This window comes from Eretmochelys imbricata, chromosome 13, assembly GCF_965152235.1.
Source record: "Eretmochelys imbricata isolate rEreImb1 chromosome 13, rEreImb1.hap1, whole genome shotgun sequence".
In the NCBI taxonomy this organism is placed as follows: Eukaryota; Metazoa; Chordata; order Testudines; family Cheloniidae; genus Eretmochelys; species Eretmochelys imbricata.
In genome coordinates this window covers 31,454,496-31,477,802 of record NC_135584.1, presented here as the reverse complement: position 1 = coordinate 31,477,802, position 23,307 = coordinate 31,454,496, and the positions used below count along the sequence as shown (strand labels likewise).

General features: G+C 55.3%; 1 protein-coding gene across 1 annotated transcript in view; it reads right to left on the bottom strand.

Annotated features, from left to right (window-relative positions):
* The window catches only part of LOC144273498 (fer-1-like protein 4), a 103,816-nt gene extending 82,607 nt beyond the window's left edge, over positions 1 to 21,209 (bottom strand). The window contains exons 1-4 of the mRNA XM_077832115.1: positions 21,131 to 21,209; positions 17,080 to 17,135; positions 13,551 to 13,639; positions 11,760 to 11,859 (exon numbers count right to left, since the gene is read on the bottom strand). Coding sequence (XP_077688241.1) covers positions 11,760 to 11,859; positions 13,551 to 13,639; positions 17,080 to 17,135; positions 21,131 to 21,209 — 324 coding nt within the window. The remainder of the gene's footprint in view (positions 1 to 11,759; positions 11,860 to 13,550; positions 13,640 to 17,079; positions 17,136 to 21,130) is intronic.
* Positions 21,210 to 23,307: the final 2,098 nt, after the last annotated feature.

The window sequence follows — 23,307 nt, the reverse complement described above, 5'->3', positions numbered from 1 at the left end:
TATCAATATCCTCATTTAATACCAGGCACTCAATTTCACCCATCTTAGTATTTAGACATCTAGCATTTCTATATAAGCACTTAGAACATTTGTCACTTGTTAGCTGTCTGCCATTATGTGATGTCACTGAATGCAACTTTTTTGCATTTGACAGTTTCTCGCCAGTTCCTACTTGTACTTGATCATCTTCCAGCCTCTCCTCCTTAGCAGAATATAGAGAATCCCCATTAATAGATCCTCCCCTCTGGGACGTTTCTGTGAGAACCATGTGCACCTCCACACAGGGGTGAAAGTGGGCCAGTACGGTGTACTGGTAAGAAGCCGGTACTGGCTCGTACACAGCGGATGTTAAAACACGGCTGTTGCTGCCCCTTCCCCGTCCCCATCGGCAGCCCTGCACCCCCCGTCCCCGGTCCACCGACAGGGGCAGGGCAAAAGGGGCAGTTTCCCCGGGGCCGGCGATTTAAAAGTGCCAGGCTGGAGTCAGGCAGCTAGGATGGGCTGGCTGGGGGAGGCTGACCCCAGCCCCGCCCCTTCCGCCTGAGGCCCCGCCCCTTCCGCCTAAGGCCACGCCCCTTCTGGGGCCCGGAGCTGGGCCCCCTTACCAGAAAGAAGTTTATATTACTTTCACCCCTACCTCCACACCTAGCAGAGGAGCACACAGGAAATATCTTCAATCATTCAGCGGCTGGAAACCAGGAGAAGGCCCCGTCTGACCTATTGGTTTTCTGCAGGTGCAGGTGTTGCAAGCCACTACTTTTTTCAGGATCCTACCACCTTAGACTGCAGAATTTCAGCTTTCCTTCAAAAAAGGAAGACTTTAGCCGAGTGGTTCTCAACCTGCAGCCACTTGTGGCCCGATCAGCACACAGCTGATGTGACATGCTCAGGGCCGTACAGATAGTATATATATTGTGTGGATGCAGCCCACATAACAGAGAGCTGCCTATGTGGCCCACGATGGTAAACAGGTTGAGAACCACTGTTCTAGCCCATATGGTTGCAATATAAGACTTCAGAACAGGAAGCAAGTGATATCACTGCATATTGACAGTTGACTGTAGATGGCTGTGTTTACTTGTAAGTCTTCCTGTATACCTGTGTGCTGGCAAGTGGGTAATGAAGTCTTACAGTGACATGTGACCATGTCACCTGAACTGGAATCCATCTTTAACCTGGTGCTTTTCCATTTAGAAGGAGGGGTGGGAACCCAGAGAGGGACAAAGGATTCCCGCCTTATGCAAAAGATGTATAATGAGTGGAACAGAACAAAAGAGACTGCAGTCATGAGAAATCCCCTAGCTACCACCTGAGCTGGAAAGAGGACTGTTTCAGGGGAAAGGATTGTGCCCAGACTAGGAAGGTGTCCAGTCTGTGAAAGAAGCTTACTGAAATATCTCTGAGGGTGAGATTTTTATCTGTATTCAGTTTTCTTACTGTATTAGGCTTAGACTTGCGTGTTTTATTTTATTTTTCTTGGTAATTCACTTTGTTCTGTCTGTTGTTACTTGGAACCGCTTAAATCCTACTTTTTGTATTTAATAAGTAAAAAGTGATTTTATTAATTAACCCAGAGTATGTATTAATACCTGGGGGGGGCAAACAGCTGTGTATCTCTCTCTATCAGTGTTATAGAGGGTGAACAATTTATGAGTTTACCCTGTATAAGCTTTATACAGGGTAAAACGGATTTATGTGGGGTTTGGACCCCATTGGGAACTGGGCATCTGGGTGCTGGAGACAGGAGCACTGCTTAGGCTGTTTTCAGTTAAGCCTGCAGTTTTTGGGGGATGTGATTCAGACCTGGGTCCGGGTTTGTAGCAGGCTAGCATTTCTGGCACAACCAGGCAGGGCACTGAAGTCCCAAGCTGGCAGGGGAAACAGGCTCAGAGGTTAAGTCTCAGACCATCAGGTGGCTGTCCCAAAGGGGGTTTCTGTGATCCAATCTGTCACAATTTCCTCCTCGTCAGAAGGGTGAGAGTGTTTTTCTTCAGGGGTTTGGTGTGCTTTGCTTTGGGACTAGCCTTGCATGTAGGAGGAGAGAAAGATAATAACAAAGAGGAGGAGAACCAGAAAAAAGCTGTCTTGGCCTAAAGCTTCAGAGGCAGTGGGACAGGAGCTGGGAATGCCACACTGGGATAGGAATGGCTTTCTCCACAGTCCCTTGGGATAAGCAGCCTGACCCCAAATTAACATGATGTTCATGAGAACCTCTGGTCAGAAACAGAGATCCTGGTTGCTGGAGGGAGACACAAGGCCAGGCAGACCATCAGTGTCCATACGGAGAGGCATAGCCCAGGGTGGGAATTTCAGCGTTTGGATACCAAGCTGACAGGCATCTCTTGGAAGTGCAGGGTACGTGGCTGCAGAAGCCTGGTGTGAGGCAAACCTCCAGCCATAGCAGGGCTGCTCTCTCAGCTGCACTGACCTCCCATCCAACAGAGCCTGCAAGTGACTCAGCCCTCAGGCATGCGGCAGCAGCCTATGCCTGAGCAGAGCCTGGGTCAGCTGACCCCCAGACTCAGATATTTCCCCAATGCCAGAGCTGCAAGTTAGTCCATGCAACAGCACTACCCAGCCAGGAACCCTCCTGTGGCCTCACTGTGAAGCAGACTCTCTAGACTCCCAGCCTGCTCCAGATCCGGTTCCTGTTCCTGGCCCGATCCCTGTTCCAGCCTTGCCCATGTCCTACCCTGACCTTGCTCCAGCCCTATTACTGACCTGCTCCACCCTGCATCCACCTCCTGACCCCCGGCTCTGACCTTGGCCTGCATCTGGACTCCAGCTATGGTACTGATTTGGCTTGTCCATGGACTCTAACCACCCAGCTTCAACCTCTGCTCCAACCATCAGGCCTGACTGCCTGACACCCATGCCTGACACCAGGGAGAAAGGTGGAGAGTTTCTGGGATGTGAAACCCTTGCAAACTAGCAATGTCCAGTGTCTCGCCAAGGATCCTGTTAAAGCTGTGAAATACACACCAGCTGTTAAAGAGCACATGACCAATCAGACCACATTGAGTGGTATACGTAACACTATATCACAGGCTGCTTCTGGAACAATCGGCTTCAGAAAGTCACACAAGACACCTTGGCTTTCTGAAGAGGACTTTGATAGATGAGCGAAAAAGGCAGTACACAAGCAGGGAGCTGTCTGTAAACCTAAACAGTTGAAAGGCATTTTCCAGGCCTTAACACAACATGACTGTGAGATCTGTATCAATTCCCTGGCCGACAAAGCAGAGGACAGCCTGAAGTATAACAACCTGTCCTGCCTACAAAGCTATCGCGCACCTGGCTGGCAGCCATAAACATCTTCTAACATCCTCATCACAAAACCAGACAGCTCTCCCTACTCATTATCCAACGAGGACCTGGACAGATGGAAAACACATGATGAAAGCACACACCTGCCAACAACTATCCAGAGCGATATGACCTGGCTAACCATACAGCAGCACACCCAGGGATGAATACTGATCCTCCATCGCTCGAGGAAGTACAAAAGGCCATCCAACAGTTATGGAATCGACATGCTGCTGGACCTGATAGTATTCCACCTGAGCTGCTCAAAAATGCCTCAGAAACAGTGAGCATTGGCCTGCATCAACTGTTCTTAAAAGTGCGGGAATCAGGCCAAGTGCCAGCAAAATGGAAAGACGGCATCATAGCATCCCTGTACAAGGGTACAGGATCTTACACCAAATGTGGCAACTACCGGCCAATCTCATTGCTACAGTCGCCGTAAGGGTCTTCACTCACGTCCTGCTTGGTAGGATGCAGCCACTCCTTGACAGACATTGTCATCCACAACAATCAAGTTTCACTGCTGGGCAGTTGATAATGGATGCTGTTCTTAGCTTCCAGCTTCTGACTGCACCAAGCATTTAACTGCCCACTCCATGTGCCATATATCGACATCAAATCAAGCCTGCTTTTGATTTGGTCGACAGGTGAGAGCTTTGGCTTGCACTAAAAAGAGTTGGCATCCCAGATGTTCTGCTAAATCTGGCACGCAATTTTCACACCAGTCCCATTGCAATTGTGCGCATTGGTTCACTGCCCTCAACACAACCTCACATGTGACAGGCATGTATTGTTGCCCTGGCACCATTAGGTCAAGCTATCAACTGGATATTAGGACATGCCGCTCCACATGTCAGAATCAAGGCTGGTCAAGAAACGTTCACCAGCTAAGACTATGCCGACGATGCTGTCATGCACTGTGGAGAGTATTGACAAGTTCGCCTACATAGGCTGCAAACAGAATTAAAGTGTTCACAGCAAACTGGACATCCTCCAACAAATAGGTCTTACCGCTCCTGCATGAAGTCCATGTCTCACCTGTGGATGCAAAAAACGTTTCTGCATGGAGAGACAGTTCAGGATCTATCAAAGCTGGGTCCTGCCTGTACTGCTATATGGGTCAGAAACCTGAACCCTCCTAGAAGCAGACTTAGAGCGGCTTGATACATTCCATATGTGTCATCCTCACCAAATCCTGAGCATAAAGTGGTTTGACTTTGTATGAAATGCCATAATCTTGCAGAGCTCTGGCCCTCCTCAAATCTCTCACTACATTCAAAAGCGGTTTTGTATGCTCTTTGGCCAGGTCACCAAGACGGACAAAAACATCCCAGCACACCATGCTCTCAAACTCTCCTCGAATGGACACGCAGCCTGCTTTGGCACCAAGGCCCTATTAGGTCAGAGATTCCCCTCAGGTTCTGAGAACTCTGACACTTCATATTCCAGAGCAGGCACCTCTCCAAGAAATGGAGGACCCATTCCCCACTGACAGCGCTGAGGAAAAGGTCACGCAAGACCAATCTAGACCACTCCAGATCTCAGGGTGACTCTTCCACCTCCCCCAGGAAAAGCGTGGACCAACATGGAGTCCACACAGATTGGCACAGGAGCCTCTAACCCTTCCCTGGTACCAAGTAGGGAGGTTAGAAACTCTGTACCATGACTCCGGTTCCAGCCTCTGGGTGTCCATTGAGATCGGTACCAGTGAGGGAGATGCCAGTACCGTTTCCACATCAGCAGCATATCAGGCAGCTACAGACCACCCCTGCCTTTCAGTCCTGACCTCTCCTTTGGTCCAGGACTTTGCCAGGGCTGCATCATCTACAGCAATGGCTCTCAACCTTTCCAGACTACTGTACCCCTTTCAGGAGTCTGATTTATCTTGCTTACCCCAGGTTTCACCTCACTTAAAAATTACTTGCTTACAAAATCAGACATAGAAATACAGAAGTGTCACAGCACTCTATCACTGAAAAATTGCTTACTTTCTTATTTCGTCTGTATGAAATCTTAGTTTATACTGACTTTACTAGTGCTTTTTATGTAGCTTATTGTAAAAATAAGAAAATATCTAGATGAGTTGATGTATCCCCTGGAAGACGTCTGTGTACCCCAGAGGCACGCATACCCCTGGTTGAGAATCACTGATCTATAGCCCCATCGACTGACTGAGCTCCTGAGCCCTTGCGTCTGTTGGCACCACACCCCAATCTTCCCCTTTCACAGGCTGTGGAGGCAGGGCCGGTACCGGGATCAGTATGGGGGACCTCGGTACCGGGAACCGGTGACACTGCAAAGGCTTCCGTGGCGACTTTCACTGGCCTCAGCATCGGTACAGTCAGGCAGTCCGGTACTGCTACTCACTTCGGCACCGACACTGCTTCCAGCATCAGCATACTCAGTACCAGTGGTACTGCTTCCATCAGCAATGCCCCTTCCTGCCTCCTTCTGGCAATGGAGGAGTCGGACCGGTGACTCACTCCCTGTGGTCTCGCTCCGCCCTTATCTCTCGGATCCCAAGACTGCTCTGCGTCTGAGTCGGGATCATCATCCTCCTGCTCTCCATCACATGACCAGCATCAGGGGCCGTTGACAGCCCGTTACAGGTATTAGAATTGGCACATGTCTTGTGGTCAAGATGGAGGCCACTGACCTAGCACCTACTGGCCACCAATGCCTTATCCATGTCAGTGGCCTCCATGGATTCCCTGGGATGCTCCTCAGTCCTGCAGGCCTGGCACCAGCAGTCCTCCTCCCTGCAGAGCCTTCAGAGTCGTCAGGCCCTATGCTACCAGCACTCCCAGCTATCTTCGAGACACCACTGACTTCCTAAGGAAACTACAATCCATCGGTGATCTTCCTGAAAATACCATCCTGGCCACTATGGATGCAGAAGCCCTCTACACCAACATTCCACACAAAGATGGACTACAAGCCATCAGGAACACTATCCTCGATAATGTCACGGCAAACCCGGTGGCTGAACTTTGTGACTTTGTCCTCACCCATAACTATTTCACATTTGGGGACAATGTATACCTTCAAATCAGCGGCACTGTTATGGGTACCCGCATGGCCCCACAGTATGCCAACATTTTTATGGCTGACTTAGAACAACGCTTCCTCAGCTCTCATCCCCTAATGCCCCTACTCTACTTGCGCAATATTGATGACATCTTCATCATCTGGACCCATGGAAAAGAAGCCCTTGAGGAATTCCACCATGATTTCAACAATTTCCATCCCACCATCAACCTCAGCCTGGACCAGTCCACACAAGAGATCCACTTCCTGGACACTACAGTGCTAATAAGCAATGGTCACATAAACGCCACCCTATACAGGAAACCTACTGATCGCTATTCCTACCTACATGCCTCCAGCTTTCACCCAAACCACACCACACGGTCCATTGTCTACAGCCAAGCTCTACGATACAACTGCATTTGCTCCAACCCCTCAGACAGAGACAAACACCTACAAGATCTCTAGCAAGCGTTCTTACAACTACAATACCCACCTGCTGAAGTGAAGAAACAGATTGACAGAGCCAGAAGAGTACCGAGAAGTCACCTACTAAAGGACAGGCCCAACAAAGAAAATAACAGAATGCCACTAGCCGTCACCTTCAGCCCCCAACTAAAACCTCGCCAACGCAACATCAAGGATCTACAACCTATCCTGAAGGATGACCCATCACTCTCACAGATCTTGGGAGACAGGCCAGTCCTTGCCTACAGACAGCCCCCCAACCTGAAGCAAATACTCACCAACAACCACATACCACACAACAGAACCACTAACCCAGGAACCTATCCTTGCAACAAAGCCCGTTGCCAACTGTGCCCACATATCTATTCAGGGGACACCATCACAGGGCCTAATAACATCAGCCACACTATCAGAGGCTCGTTCACCTGCACATCTACCAATGTGATCATCATGTGCAAGCAATGCCCCTCTGCCATGTACATTGGTCAAACTGGACAGTCTCTACGTAAAAGAATAAATGGACACAAATCAGATGTCAAGAATTATAGCATTCATAAACCAGTCAGAGAACACTTCAGTCTCTCTGGTCACACGATTACAGACATGAAAGTTGTGATATTACAACAGAAAAACTTCAAAACCAGACTCCAGAGAGAGACTGCTGAATTGGAATTCATTTGCAAATTGGATACAATTAACTTAGGCTTGAATAGAGACTGGGAGTGGCTAAGTCATTATGCAAGGTAACCTATTTCCCCTTGTTTTTTCCTACCCCCCCACCCCCACTGTTCCTCAGACGTTCTTGTTAAACCCTGGAAATGGCCCACCTTGATTATCATACACATTGTAAGGAGAGTGATCACTTTAGATAAGCTATTACCAGCAGGAGAGTGGGGTGGGGGGAGAGAAAACCTTTTGAAGTGATAAACACCCATTTTTTCATGGTCTGTGTGTATAAAACATCCTCACTGCATTTTCCACTTTATGAATCCAATGAAGTGAGCTGTAGCTCACGAAAGCTTATGCTCAAATAAATTGGTTAGTCTCTAAGGTGCCACAAGTCCTCCTTTTCTTTTTGCAAATACAGACTAACACGGCTGCTACTCTGAAAACAGAGTCGTCCCGTCCAGGTCCATCAGCCCTGGAACAGGATCCGGCTCTGGCCCACTTAAAGGTCTCGTCTTCATCTCCAGACAATGCTGTACTCTCTGGCTCTTCCTTCCCTTCGGCACCGGAGAATTTTAAGGCCTACCAAGATCTTTTGTGTAGTGTAGCTGCTTCCCTTGGAATCCAAGCAGAATTCTTGAAAGATACCAACCAGAAATGAGTGGCTATCCTGCAACCATCCGCCTCAGGGAGAGTCACCCTTCCTATCAGTGATGCACTCCTTGAACCAGCTAAGGCCCTCTGGAGCGCACCGACTTCAATACCACCTGGAGAAGCACTATTTAATTCCCACACAGGGATTTGAGGGGTTTTACTCCCATCTGGCCCCAAATTCCCTAGTCAGAACTGCAATGAATAACAGAGCCCAGCAGGGCAGGGTCAAGTCCACCTCTAAGGACAGGGACTTTAAACAATTGGATCTCCTGGGCAGAAGATTTACACCTCCTCTTCCTTACAGTTGCGAATTGCTAACCAGCAAGTCTCGCTGTCTCAGCACTATTTCATCACTTGCCCAGCTGTGTCAAAGTTCGCAGTCCAGCTGCCCAAGGCCTCCCAAGAGGAACTTCAGGCATTTGTCACTGAGGGCTGCTTGGTGGCTAAGACGTCCTTGCAGTGGACACCTTGGCCACTGTGAGGGCAGCTTCCTGGCTACACAATTCGCGCATTGCCCCCGATGTCCAGCAAGCCATCGAGGATTAGCCCTTCGATAGCCAAATGCTATTTTTGGACAAGACCGATGAGATGCTCCACTCCTTCTGGGACTCCAGGGCTACCCTCTGGTCCTGGGGTGTGCATGCTGGAGGCGCAGAGGTGCTACTGTGGAATTCAACAGCAACAGTAGTATCATCCACAGCGCACGTTTGCTCAGTCTTTCCCTCATCCAAGGCAATAGGACAATCCAAGAAACAGGGATAGAGACCACAGGAGAAAGCAGTCAGGTTCAGGGTTCAGACAGTTCACACACACTCCCTTGGCACCCTCCAAGCGTCCATTTTGACTCCTTGGTCCAGAGCACTGTTCCAGTCATTGCTCTTCCCAGTACCGCGGTGGTGGGCAACCTCTGGCCTGCGGGCAGCCCATCAGGGTAAGCTGATTGCGGGCCACGAGACTCGGCCTCTTCCCGACAAGGCCCTTCCCGTCGTTTGCTCCTCTCCGCCCCCTCCCCTCGTGCAAGCAGCGGGGAGGCCTCAGGAGGAAGAGGCCAAGCAGGGGCAGGGCCTCAGGACAGAGCAGGCAGGGGGCGGGGCCATGGTCCAGGCGCTGGGGCCTACAAAAGGTTAATCTGGCCCTGGCTCCTTCTTCCTCCTTTCCCCCCTCAGTGGACAGGCTGGCCCGCTTTCACATTGCTTGGGCCTCCATCACCACCAAGAGCTGGGTCCTAAGCACCAGCAGATTGGGATCTGCCATCCAGTTCCTCTTCACACCTCCTCCCACCCTCCCTCCCCGTCCTTCTGGGGACCCTTCTCACAAGATACTGCTCCTCAAGCAGGTCTGCTCTCTAGTGGCTTTGGGAGCAGTGAAGGAGGTTCTTGTTGCAACACTGCAGTCACAGCTCCTACTCCCGGTACTTCCCGATACTTTTCAGGACCATATCAGAGACTCAGTGGTTCACATATCCACTGACAATACCACTGTAATGTACTATGTGAACAAACAAGGGGAACATACTCCAGGTCGCTCTGCCTAGAGGTGATCAGGCTGTGGCTGTTCTGCTTTGAGGAAAATCTCACTCCCACAGCTGTTCACTTGCCCGGGGTTCAGAATCATCTCACAGACCATCTCAGCAGGTATTTTTCCCTGAGTCATAACAATCTAGGTTGCTATACAGCAAGCGCAAGAAGAGATTTCCCATCTTTATGCAGTAGGCCTTTCCCAAGTTTGGAGTGACTGTTTAGCACTGGCTGAGGGGACCTGCCAGTCAGGATCGAATGAAAAATTAAATGAGCTAATCTCCAGACACGTGAGGTTAACATAAAGTTCTACTGCAGGCAAAGGAAGCGTAGCCTGTAACTTCAGCGGGAGAGATCTTGCTCCTCTGCAGCACTGCGAGTTGTGGAGTGGCAACTGGTGTTCCACAATTAGGTTTCCAATCTAAGTGCTATTTTACTCCGCAACCACAATTGACCCAAAAAGTCACATCAGCCTCCAAATTGTTACATTAGCCCTGGGACTGGGGTAGAATCTCCCTGCTAAGCTAGAAGTGAATTGGACAAGCGGTTCATGGATAATGGCTCCATAAAAACCCTGTGTTAAATGCAGTTCCAGCAGTGTAACTTCTTTATTTGACCATTTGTAACAAAAAAAGCCAGAAGAAGGAGAGAGATCTCTGGGTCCCCTCCCTCAGATCCAGGGCCAACCCCAAAACATAGCTAATGAATGCAAAATTATTAACTGTGTTATCGTTTTCCACTGTGGTGAGCTTAGTCCAGGATGCCCAAGGGCTGCTGGGAACCTGAGCTTCCATGTAGTATGGAGGCTCAGTGGGGGCCATTGCCACACTCCTGAGCCTGAGGCTTGCTGGGGGCTCAGCCCACCCTGGAGCCATAGAAGCCAACGCCAATCCCCATCAGCCTTAGCAGGCTACTTAGTCCCCCGGGAACCATTCGGGATGTTCCCAATGTGCCGACACATCTGGCAGGCAGATCTGCTTCAAAGAACTTCTCAGTGTCTGTCTCTGCTGCTGCCTCATCATTCTATATTTGCTCCCACACTCCAACGCATTGTGATACCTCCCAGCTTCTCCCCAGCCACTTCTCTGATTAGGCTGCCCACATTCCAGCCTCCCAGTCGCAAATGAATACCTTTGCTACCACTGAGCCACACCCCTGGCAGAGCTTCCAGCTCGAAACTGACACATTAATAAATCCTCTCTGTGTTTGCTTTGTAATTGCTCGTGTTTCTAATTCACCATCCATCTAGTTCCTTTGAGGCCCCCTGGCTCCCAGGACACACGATCTGTCTCAGAGAGACCCAGAATGAAAATGAACAGAATTCCCACGTTTCTACTTCTTTCAATCAAAATCATTTTCTATTACAATTTTGTACCTGTTTCTATTTTTAAAAGCAAACAGCCAGTCCTCAGCTGGCATAAACTGGTGTTGATTTACATCAGCTGAGGGGCTGGCCTCTGGCCTTGGTTCACAGTGACGTCCCCATCTCCATGCAGCTCTGCCTCTCTGTCCTTAACTCAGATCCCAGTCCTCTGACCTGCTTGGCCAGGCTGCCTAGTAAGACTTCATAGCCCTGCGCTATGGTTCAGCTTTAAGCAAATTCAAGGATTTATACACACTCGGGCCTATTTAGTATCAACTAATATGATAGATTGTCAATGTGAAAACTAATGAGCCACAAAAAAGCCACATGTCAGCAAGAGCAACAGGAAGCACCTGGGATGACCTCAGTTCAGATCATAAAGGACAGCACAGCAGAGTAGCCTCTAGCAACGTCTCATTACAACTGTTATTTGGTGCATATTCACATAGAAAAATGTCCTAGTCAGTAGGCTTGGAAAAGACCCCACGAGGCCATATCAAGCCCAGCATTCTGCAGGACTTTTCAGTACCTCATTCCCAATAATGTCTTGTCTAAACTGTTCTTGATCTCTGACAGGATGAGGCCTTAACCAAGTTACACAGAGTTGCTGGATATTTTCTGATATGAGGAAATCAGAGCACGGGAGAGCAGGACAAACTTTAACAAGTCAGACATTTGCTGGCTGTGCACCTGGGACCCTGCTGGTGTCCTGGTGCTCTCTCACATCTAACCAATGCTACGATAATCACATGCCTTACCCCAGTGATGCTGTGGTTCTTGTCAACGAGGGCCTCTCTGAGGGTCAGGCGTCCAGATGTCACTAGGTGCTGAAGGCTGATGACTAAGGTACCAAGCAGTCTACAACAAAACAACAGTCAGAGGGGGAACATTCCATTATGGTTTCAGTCTCAGCTAGTTATCAGAGCTGAGGAGGTAGCTCATCGTACAGTCTCCACCCTGACAACTCACATCGTGGTTGTATCTATAATATTACCAGAGTATTTCCTGGAGGTCTGTTAGTAAATAGGCCTGAGATAGAATTTTGGGTTTGACTTTTGATACTCTTATATCCTATACTAATGTATGTGAACAAAGAACAAAGACACTGTGTGTTACATCTTCCCACAAACAGATGGAGGGGAAAGAAATAAGAGATAGGGTAAAGACATTACAGGGATGTTGTGATTATCTCAGAACCAAACATTACAAAACCAGGAACTGTAGCTGTTAAGGCCAGATGGGACCGCCATGATCTAGTCTGACCTCCGGCACAGCATAGGCCTGAGAACTTCCCCCAGAGGTTCCTGCAGCAGCCCAATGCCTTGTGGTTGAGCTAGAGCAGAATTTTTTTTAAAATCTCCAATCTGAAGGTGACAGAGAATCCATCACGTACTTGGTCAGCTGTTCCAGTGGCTAATTACCCTTGCTGGTGAACTCTTGTGCCTTATTTTTAGCCTGAAGTTATCTAGCTTCAGCTTCCAGCCACTGGATCTTGTTATGCCTTTTTCTTCTAGATTAAAGAGCTCCCTGATATCAGAAATCCTCTCTCTTTGCAGGTACTTAGAGATCATGATCACACCATCTCTTAATCTTCTCTAAATAGATTGAACTTCCTAAGTCTCTCACTGTAAGGCAGATTTTCCAGGCCTCAGGTTATTCTTGTAGCTTTTTTCTGAGCCCTTTCCAATGTGTCAACATTATTTTTGAACAGCAGAACTATGCGCAGTATCCAGTAATGGGCTCACCAAAAATGTTGTATATAGAGGTCACTACCACCTCCCTAATCCTACTCAATATTCTTTAGTTACAACATCTCACTGGGAACTTATGTTCTGTTAATTATCCACCGTGATCCCTAAGTCCTTTTCAGAATCACTGCTTTCCAGATAGTCCCACATCCTCTAAGCATGACCTATGTTCTTTGCTCCTAGATGTATGATCTTATATTTGGCTGTATTATAAACTGCATGTTGTTTGGGTTACCAAGCAACCCAGATCAGTCTAGATAACTGATCTGCCTCAATCATTACATACCACTCTGCCAGTATCTGTGTCATCTGCCAACTTTACCAGCAATGATTTTATATTTTCTTCCTGATCATAAAGATATTCAAGAGCATTGGGCCAAGAACAAGACCCCTCTAGAAACCCCTTCGTTAGATGATGATTCCCTATTTACAATTGCATTTTAAGATCTATCAGTTAGCCAATTATCAACCCATCCAATATGTGCTACATTGATTTTGTACCATGTTAAGTTTTTAATCAGACCGTTGTGCGGTGCTAAGCCCAGCACCTTACAGAAGTCGAGGTATATGACATCACCAGGGTGCCTCTCTCAACCAAACCTGCAATCTCATAAAAAAATCAAGTTTGTTTGACAAGACCTATGTTCCCTAAAACATACACACGCTCACTGGCGTTATGTTCTGATCCTTTCAGTCTTTCCCAACTGCATCCCATATCAGGTTTTGCGTGATTTTTTCTGGGATTAATGTCAGGTGAACCAGCCTCTATTTACCCAGGTCATCCAGTTTACAAGAACCTACCTGTTACTGAAAACTTTACTGCAGTTGTAAACTTTAACTAGCAGCATCTCTTCCATAATGAGCTTCCCATAATGTGGCCAGCGAAAGAGCTAAAAACAAACACAAACATACGGTGAATTTTCAGAGCTTCTGCAGCACCTCACAGACACAGGGGATCACCATTAATTCTCAATTTGTCCCCATTTCCTAGGGCCTAGGGTTATTTTCCTCCTAATGCTCCCACTCTAGTGAGAGATTCTGTAATAAACCCCTGGATGAGTGAGAATATACACCCCATTGGCTTCACGGCCCCAGAATCTTCTTTGGGGTAGAGCCTTTCAGTGGTGGGCACCTGAGGTGCTCCAGGGACTCGAGCTCTTTGCCAGTTCTAGCCAAGCCCTAGGACATGAAGACCCCATGTGTTCCAAGTGAGAGCTGGGACACCCACTGCCTTCCCCTCCTCACCCTTCCACTGGGCGTGAGGCCCTGTCAAAAGACAGCTAGTGAGGGGTTGCGGGGCTACAAAATAAAATTGCTAAAATATAAATTGCAAAATAAGCCCAACTCCATCCCGCAGCTAAGAGCAGAAAAGGAGAGGTGAGCCAACTGGAGGATGAGCCAGAGCACCTGGCCCCCAGCACTGCCCCAGGGCCCTGCAGCGCTAGGCATGGGCTGGGGGGACAGAGGAGGGAGACTGACTATTCTGGGCAGGGGACATTCTCCCTGTTTAGGTCTCAAGTCTCCTGTTCCCATGGTTTTGCTGGAGATCTAGTTGGAGGACTCAGGGAAGTGAACTGGGACTTCTTTAGCCTTATTGGAGGGGGCTGGGTGCTGAGTGTTTAACAGAGCTTTCCTTCACACTGTTTATTCAGGCACTTGAATTAAACAGGCAATAAAAAAAACAAATTCAGTTCAAAGTGTTTCAAATATTAGGCCTAAAGCTCCCTCTCTCTCCACCACTTAGCTGTGCTTACCTAGGGTCTCTGATTTCATAAGCCTCCCAGCTCTCCAGTCAGCCCTGGAGTCTACCAGGGAAAAGTGGGGTGAGATCTGAATTCCCAAAGTAAAAACAAGCAGAATCCCCCCTCTGGCTGAAAACCCCGCCTTTACACCCTATAAAACAGGGTGTGCACCCATTTCCCCACCTCCCCTTGTCAGCCACCCTCACCCTGAACTTGCCCCAGGTCCCAGTAGTGACACTTCTGGGACTCAGCCCCGGGCAGGGCTTTCTGGCCGCTCCTGTCTATATTTAGCATTACTCCCTTCCGCATTTTCAGTTTCTTGATAACAAACACTGGAGAGGCGGGAGGGAAGTAATGTTAAGTACAAACAGGAGCAGCCAGAAAGCCCTGCCAAGGGACTCCAGCTGTGCTGAGAACATGGCCCAGCCCCCCGGGGTCGCTAAGTGCCACCGCAGAGCACTGTGCTGGGCATGAGAGGGCAGCCCACACAGAGAGAGGGCAGGGCAGGCTGTTCCCCAGCCAGGGGCCGGCTGCCCTGTGCGCCCTGCTTCCCTCTGTGGGCCCCCAGGGCAACGTGCAGCTTCCAAAGCAGCAGGTTTCCCGCCACGCTCTGACGCTCTGGGGCCAGCTGGACTCCTCAGCCCGGAAAGGAGGCTGCGTTGCACCGCTCCCCACACCTGACAGCCAGATTCGGGGTTCTCTCGCCTGGGAGCCTCAGCCTCCCGCAGAACCAGGGCAATGGGGAGTCGCTTTCACCACGAACCGGCCAACTCATGCACTCAGCGAGGCTGTTCCTGCCACAGACTGAAAAGACTTGCTGGGCCCATCCCTCCTAGAGGAGTGTGGGCAGAGCCAGCGCCCCGCCTCCAGGCGCCCCTCACAGCACAGAGACCTGGGTGAGGAGGGGCTGGAGCACTGTGCAGGCAGGGCCAGAGCCGCCTCTGGGATCCCAGCTCTCCGGGGACTGGGCAGGTGGGTGTGAAACAGCCCCCGAGAGAGGGAGAACCTGACCCTAAGGAGCCGGGCAGCTGTGCAGCCTGTAACATCCATGGACCGCACCTGCCGTTTCCGTGGTGTGACTGAGAGAGCCTCTCCTACCCGTGCCCCCCCACAACTCCTCTCGGCCACCCCTCGCTCCCCATTCCCTCCCCCGGCCACCCCTCGCTCCCCGTCCCCTCCCCTCCTTCGCTCCCCATCCCTTCCCCTCCCTCACTCCCCATCCCTTCCCCTCTGCCGGACACCCCTCGCTCCCCATCCCTTCCCCTCTACCGGACACCCCTCGCTCCCCATCTCCTCCCCCCAGCCATCCCTCACAATTAACCAGCCCCGCAGCCCAAGCTCCAGGAGCCCAAGCCAGCCAACAGGGTCAGCTGCAGCTGTCTTACTGCAGTGTAGACAGAACCTACAAGGCCTCACTACCTATGAAAATCTGGCCCTTGGATACTAGAAAGCCTGCGCTTATCGAAGTCAGTGGGTGCTTCCCTCCACGCCTTCCTCCAAGAGTCACCATGTCAGCGTTAATGACCGTGCTGCGAACCTGCAGGGGGAAGGACGCGTTCCTTCACACCCCTCCAATGGCCCAGTGAATCATAGAATCATAGAATATCAGGGTTGGAAGGGACCCCTGAAGGTCATCTAGTCCAACCCCCTGCTCGAAGCAGGACCAATTCCCAGTTAAATCATCCCAGCCAGGGCTTTGTCAAGCCTGACCTTAAAAACTTCCAAGGAAGGAGATTCCACCACCTCCCTAGGCAACGCATTCCAGTGTTTCACCACCCTCCTAGTGAAAAAGTTTTTCCTAATATCCAATCTAAACCTCCCCCACTGCAACTTGAGACCATTACTCCTCGTTCTGTCATCTGCTACCATTGAGAACAGTCTAGAGCCATCCTCTTTGGAAACCCCTTTCAGGTAGTTGAAAGCAGCTATCAAATCCCCCCTCATTCTTCTCTTCTGCAGGCTAAACAATCCCAGCTCCCTCAACCCAGCGCACTGCAATGAGACAGCAAGGGGAGACACTGTCCCCCTTGCTTCAGCTTGCAAGTAGCACTGGTCTCTAGGGGTGCATCTGCACCGCAGCAGGGAGCGAGCCTCCCAGCCTGGGGACATGGCAGCCGGGCTAGCAGGGCTGGTTATTTCTCTATTTGTAGCTTGTAAATGACTTGGGATCTTTCCTCTGGAAACGCCATTGTTCTAGAGCTGCAGCTACATTGCTGCCGGGGTTGAGGAGCTGCACCTCCTTGCCAAGCCCATGACATTCTTTTGTGTTTGGTAATTTTCTTTTACAAAAATCCATTGAATGATAACTGACACCCTCCCACCCCCGCAACCCCATCTCCACCCTGCTCCAGGACTCCACGGGCCTGAGGTTGCAGTGCGGGGCTTAAGGACTGCCTGGAGCTGAACCCTTCTCGGCCATTTGCTTCATTTCAGAGCCCCAGGACAGCAGGACTGAGTCAGGCTCCTTATAGATCCAGCTCATCTGGTCACCGCAGGGCGAGCCTGGGCAGGGCTTCACCAAGAATATGAAGAGATGGCTCAGCCTAGCCCCACACACTGAAGACACTTGCTGTCCCATATTACCTTACCTCTCCGAAGACAGCTTCCTGGCCACAGCGAACCTTCTTCGTCTTCTGAATAAACCCTGGGGAAACAACACACGCAGAATGTTAAGACAATGGTCACATGCAGAGTTTCCTCCTCCTGGTTCTGGGCCCCAACTGCCAGGAAATACAAAATCTGCCAGTTGGGAGGCCAGAACACTTAGCTATGCCAAAGCTATGCCTAATTCATTAAGGGCCCAGTGCTGGAGGGCTCGGCACATCTCAGGACTGGGTCTCATGTTCATTTCAGCTTTCCCAGGCTGCAGCATGTGGGTACTGGCTAGTGTGTGGGGACCCAGGGACTCCTGCTGGAGCTGAAGCTCCCCTCCTCCATCTTCCAGCAGAGGGAACCATGGCAGATTCGATACTGGGGGTGTTTCCCTGCCATCTCCTCCCTTCAGCACTAAGCTGATCCTGATCACTCCCACCTGGTCCCTGGGCCCCCCACAGCCCATATTAAGTGAGCTTCCCCAATGGGGCTACTGTGCAGGAAAGCCCATAGATGAGTCACAGGATCCATTGGCTCCCATGGTGCAACAGGGCATCCATTATGATTAAAAGATTTCCACGGCTCTGGGGTGCTGTGCAATGCAGGGCTAGCCACTGTGCTCAGACACTGCAGCGCCCAGGCCTACAGAACTGCCGCAGAGAGAGAGGGAAAATGCTGGGATCGGCACAAGACGGGTTGCAGAGAACAAGCCATGAGGCCCAGGCAGGGCTTCAATTCACGTGGAGCTGTCCAGAGCAAAGCTCCAGTAAATATTTGCAAATCCACAGGGCAGAAGCCCCAAGCTCCAGCACCCCCAGTAGGCCAGACGCCCTGAGCCCCAGGGCTCCAGGAAATACTCTATGAGAATTTAAGCACTGGGCATAGGACTTGTTTGCACTACAAAATTAAGTCAACATAAGTTAAGTCGGTATACAGCCACCACAGTAATTACAGTGGTACTTCATGTCCATGCTATACTCCTTCTGTCCCATCCTCACCAGGAGCTTTCATCGACTGAAGTGGGGCATTGTGGGGCACTGACAGCTGGAGCCCTGGGGCTGACAGCCTCAGCTGTAGGCACAGGGCTCACATCTGCCCTCCCCACGCCCCCACCCCCCGCTGTCAGTCCCCCAGCCCTGAGCTGTGAGCCCCCATGGGCTCAATTTCACAGCAGGGAGCCTACCAGCCGTGAAATTGACATTTTTGTCAGTTTCACAGCTGCTATTATTTCACATCTGGGCTCCGGCTCCAGCTGCCAGCCTGTAGGTGGCTCACAGCTGGAGCCCACTGCCCACCCCAGGGCTGTCTGCCAACAGCCAGTGTAAGTAATGCAGTGTCTATACAGACACTGTGTCGCCCTAACCACATCGACCGAAGTACTGCGCCTCTCACCATAGGTCAGTGTAGTGGGGGTCTTAGGTCGGCAGAGGCAGCATTGAGGTGTGGACACTGACATAAGCAGCCTTATGTCGACCTAACTCTGCACAGGGCAGACCAAGCCACAGGCCTTCCCAGAGGGATATGGCCTGCTGGAAGGGGGAAGGAAAGGGGGCTGCGGCAGGGAGATGAGACCGGCTGGGAGCGGAGGCAAGGCTGTAAGGGGATGAGACCTGCTGGCGTAAGGAGACAGGCTGCTGTCAGGGACATGCCCTGCCAGGGAAGTGGATACAGGCTGTTGCAGGAGATGGGGTGCTGGCTCCTCTCCTCTGCGGCTGAACCACTGCCGGGGACTGTACAGCTCCAAAGCCAGTTGGGAGAAAACAGCACAATCTGCAGATACGCTCACCCCAAGCCCAGCAGCACCAAAACCAATGCTGAGTCCAAGGTGCTGGCACGGAAGAGAAAAGAAGCAAGATCCCTGCCCAGAGCCCTAGCCATGGTGCAAAGGGCCCCTCACCAAACCCCAGGCTGCTGACGCTCAGCGGCAGGTGGGATTGAGACCCAGAGCGCTGAGGAGACGAGACTGGGCAGCTGAGCTAGAGGAGAGCCTGGGAGCAGGAGGGTTTCTCCACGAGAGGAGGGGGGGAACCAGGCAGCGCAGAACCCTGGGCAGGGGCAGAAGATAGAAACTGGCCTGTCCCCATGATAGACCTCTGCACATTGCCTCCCAACCCCACAGCACACTGGCTCCCGGGGGCCTCCCCCCCACGGACTAACATCCCCTCCTGCACACTGGCAACCCCCGACCCCCGCACCCAGATCCCCCCCTGACTCCCAACCCCCACCCCCGTGCACCAGAACCCAGACCCAACCAGCTACCAACCCCCCCACCACCACCGGCACTCAGACCCCCCAGCTACCAACCCCCCTCCCCCCCGTGCTCTAGCACCCAGCCCTCCGACCACCAACCCTCCCCTGCGCCCCAGAACCCAGACCCAACCGGCTACCAACCCCCCCCACCACCACCACCACCGGCACTCAGACCCCCCAGCTACCAACCCCCCTCCCCCCCGTGCTCTAGCACCCAGCCCTCCGACCACCAACCCTCCCCTGCGCCCCAGAACCCAGACCCAACCGGCTACCAACCCCCCCCACCACCACCACCACCGGCACTCAGACCCCCCAGCTACCAACCCCCCTCCCTCCCATGCTCTAGCACCCAGCCCCCCGACCACCAACCCTCCCCTGCGCCCCAGAACCCAGACCCAACCGGCTACCAACCCGCCCCCACCGGCACTCAGACCCCCCAGCTACCAACCCCCCACCTGCACACCGGCACCTAGACCCACATCTACCACCCCCCACACACACCACCCACCCCCTCTCCACTGGCACCCAGACACCCCACTGGCTACCAACACGTGCCCTGGCATCTTGTCTCCCCCCCGACTATCAACCCCCCCTTGCGCCCCGGCACTCAGACACCCCCCGACTACCAACCCCCCCTTGCGCCCCGGCACCCAGACGCCCCCCGACTACCAACCCCCTGACTACCAACCCCCCCCCGCGTCCCAGCACCCCCGACTACCAACCCCCCTGCGCCCCAGCACCCAGACACCCCCCAACTACCAACCCCCCCTGCGCCCCAGCACCCAGACACCCCCTGACTACCAACCCCCCTGCGCCCCAGCACCCAGACGCCCCCCGACTACCAACCCCCCCCCGCGTCCCAGCACCCCCGACTACCAACTCCCCCCCGCGTCCCGGCACCCAGACACCCCCCGACTACCAACCCCCCTGCGCCCCGGCACCCAGACACCCCCCGACTACCAACCCCCCCCCGCGTCCCAGCACCCAGACACCCCCCGACTACCAACCCCCCTGCGCCCCGGCACCCAGACACCCCCCGACTACCAACCCCCCTGCGCCCCAGCACCCAGACACCCCCCGACTACCAACCCCCCCCCGCGTCCCAGCACCCAGACAACCCCCGACTACCAACCCCCCCGCGTCCCAGCACCCAGACACCCCCCGACTACCAACCCCCCTGCGCCCCGGCACCCAGACACCCCCCGACTACCAACCCCCCTGCGCCCCGGCACCCAGACACCCCCCGACTACCAACCCCCCCCCGCGTCCCGGCACCCAGACACCCCCCGACTACCAACCCCCCTGCGCCCCGGCACCCAGACACCCCCCGACTACCAACCCCCCTGCGCCCCAGCACCCAGACGCCCCCCGACTACCAACCCCCCCCCGCGTCCCAGCACCCCCGACTACCAACTCCCCCCCGCGTCCCGGCACCCAGACACCCCCCGACTACCAACCCCCCTGCGCCCCAGCACCCAGACGCCCCCCGACTACCGACCCCCCCCGCGTCCCAGCACCCCCGACTACCAACTCCCCCCCGCGTCCCGGCACCCAGACACCCCCCGACTACCAACCCCCCTGCGCCCCAGCACCCAGACACCCCCCGACTACCAACCCCCCCCCGCGTCCCAGCACCCAGACACCCCCCGACTACCAACCCCCCCCCGCGTCCCAGCACCCAGACACCCCCCGACTACCAACCCCCCTGCGCCCCGGCACCCAGACGCCCCCCGACACCGGCTCCGCTTGCGCCCCTCGCGGGGTTTGTCCGCCCGACCCCCGCGCCCCGCGCCGCACCTCGGAAGCTGAGCTGCACCTGCCGCTCCCCGGCCCCCGGCAGCTGCGTGACCCGCTTCACACTGACACTCAGCGCCATGCTGCTGCCGCCGGCCCCGGCCCCGGTCCCGGCCCGCTCCTGCGCTGCGCTCCGCCCGGCCGGTCCCGGCCCGGTCCCTCGCTGACTCACCGCCGGGACGCGCCCAGCAGGTTGGGCCGCCTGCTCCCCTCCCGGAAAGTACACATGGCACTGCCCTGCCCTGCCCTGCCTGCCCCTCGCCCGCCCCTCCTGCCCCAGCGGCCCGAGCTCAGCCCCGCTGCCCCTCGCCCGCCCCTCCTGCCCCAGCGGCCCGAGCTCAGCCCCGCTGCCCCTCGCCCGCCCCCTCCTGCCCCAGCGGCCCGAGCTCAGCCCCGCTGCCCCTCGCCCGCCCCCTCCTGCCCCAGCGGCCCGCGCTCAGCCCCGCTGCCCCTCGCCCGCCCCCTCCTGCCCCAGCGGCCCGAGCTCAGCCCCGCTGCCCCTCGCCCGCCCCCTCCTGCCCCAGCGGCCCGCGCTCAGCCTCGCTGCCCCTCGCCCGCCCCTCCTGCCCCAGTGGCCCGAGCTCAGCCCCGCTGCCCCTCGCCCGCGGCCACCTGCCCCAGCGGCCCGCGCTCAGCCTCGCTGCCCCTCGCCCGCGGCCACCTGCCCCAGCGGCCCGAGCTCAGCCTCGCTGCCCCTCGCCTACGGCCTCCTGCCCCAGCGGCCCGAGCTCAGCCCCGCTGCCCCTCGCCCGCCCCCTCCTGCCCCAGCGGCCCGCTCTCAGCCCCGCTGCCCCTCGCCCGCCCCTCCTGCCCCAGGGGCCCGAGCTCAGCCCCGCTGCCCCTCGCCCGCCCCCTCCTGCCCCAGCGGCCCGAGCTCAGCCCCGCTGCCCCTCGCCCGCCCCCTCCTGCCCCAGCGGCCCGCGCTCAGCCTCGCTGCCCCTCGCCCGCCCCTCCTGCCCCAGTGGCCCGAGCTCAGCCCCGCTGCCCCTCGCCCGCGGCCACCTGCCCCAGCGGCCCGCGCTCAGCCTCGCTGCCCCTCGCCCGCGGCCACCTGCCCCAGCGGCCCGAGCTCAGCCTCGCTGCCCCTCGCCTACGGCCTCCTGCCCCAGCGGCCCGAGCTCAGCCCCGCTGCCCCTCGCCCGCCCCCTCCTGCCCCAGCGGCCCGCTCTCAGCCCCGCTGCCCCTCGCCCGCCCCTCCTGCCCCAGGGGCCCGAGCTCAGCCCCGCTGCCCCTCGCCCGCCCCCTCCTGCCCCAGCGGCCCGAGCTCAGCCCCGCTGCCCCTCGCCCGCCCCCTCCTGCCCCAGCGGCCCGCGCTCAGCCTCGCTGCCCCTCGCCCGCCCCCTCCTGCCCCAGCGGCCCGCGCTCAGCCTCGCTGCCCCTCGCCCGCCCCTCCTGCCCCAGCGGCCCGAGCTCAGCCCCGCTGCCCCTCGCCCGCCCCTCCTGCCCCAGCGGCCCGAGCTCAGCCCCGCTGCCCCTCGCCCGCCCCCTCCTGCCCCAGCGGCCCGAGCTCAGCCCCGCTGCCCCTCGCCCGCCCCCTCCTGCCCCAGCGGCCCGCGCTCAGCCTCGCTGCCCCTCGCCTACGGCCTCCTGCCCCAGCGGCCTGCACTCAGCCCAGCTGCCCCTCGCCCGCCCCTCCTGCCCCAGCGGCCCGCTCTCAGCTCCGCTGCCCCTCGCCCGCCCCCTCCTGCCCCAGCGGCCCGAGCTCAGCCCCGCTGCCCCTCGCCCGCCCCCTCCTGCCCCAACGGCCCGAGCTCAGCCCCGCTGCCCCTCGCCCGCCCCCTCCTGCCCCAACGGCCCGAGCTCAGCCCCGCTGCCCCTCGCCCGCCCCCTCCTGCCCCAGCGGCCCGAGCTCAGCCCCGCTGCCCCTCGCCCGCCCCCTCCTGCCCCAGCGGCCCGAGCTCAGCCCCGCTGCCCCTCGCCCGCGGCCACCTGCCCCAGCGGCCCGCGCTCAGCCTCGCTGCCCCTCGCCTACGGCCTCCTGCCCCAGCGGCCTGCACTCAGCCCAGCTGCCCCTCGCCTCCTTATCTGGGACCAGGAGCAGAGGTAGGAAGCGATGCAGGGAGGGTAGCTCAGGGGTCTATTGACCCTTCTAGGACCCTTGAGCCCAGTAGAGTGGGGCTCCCCTATCACTACCCCCATGACTGAGTGGATGTTAATCGCTAGGCCACCCAGCCCACTGA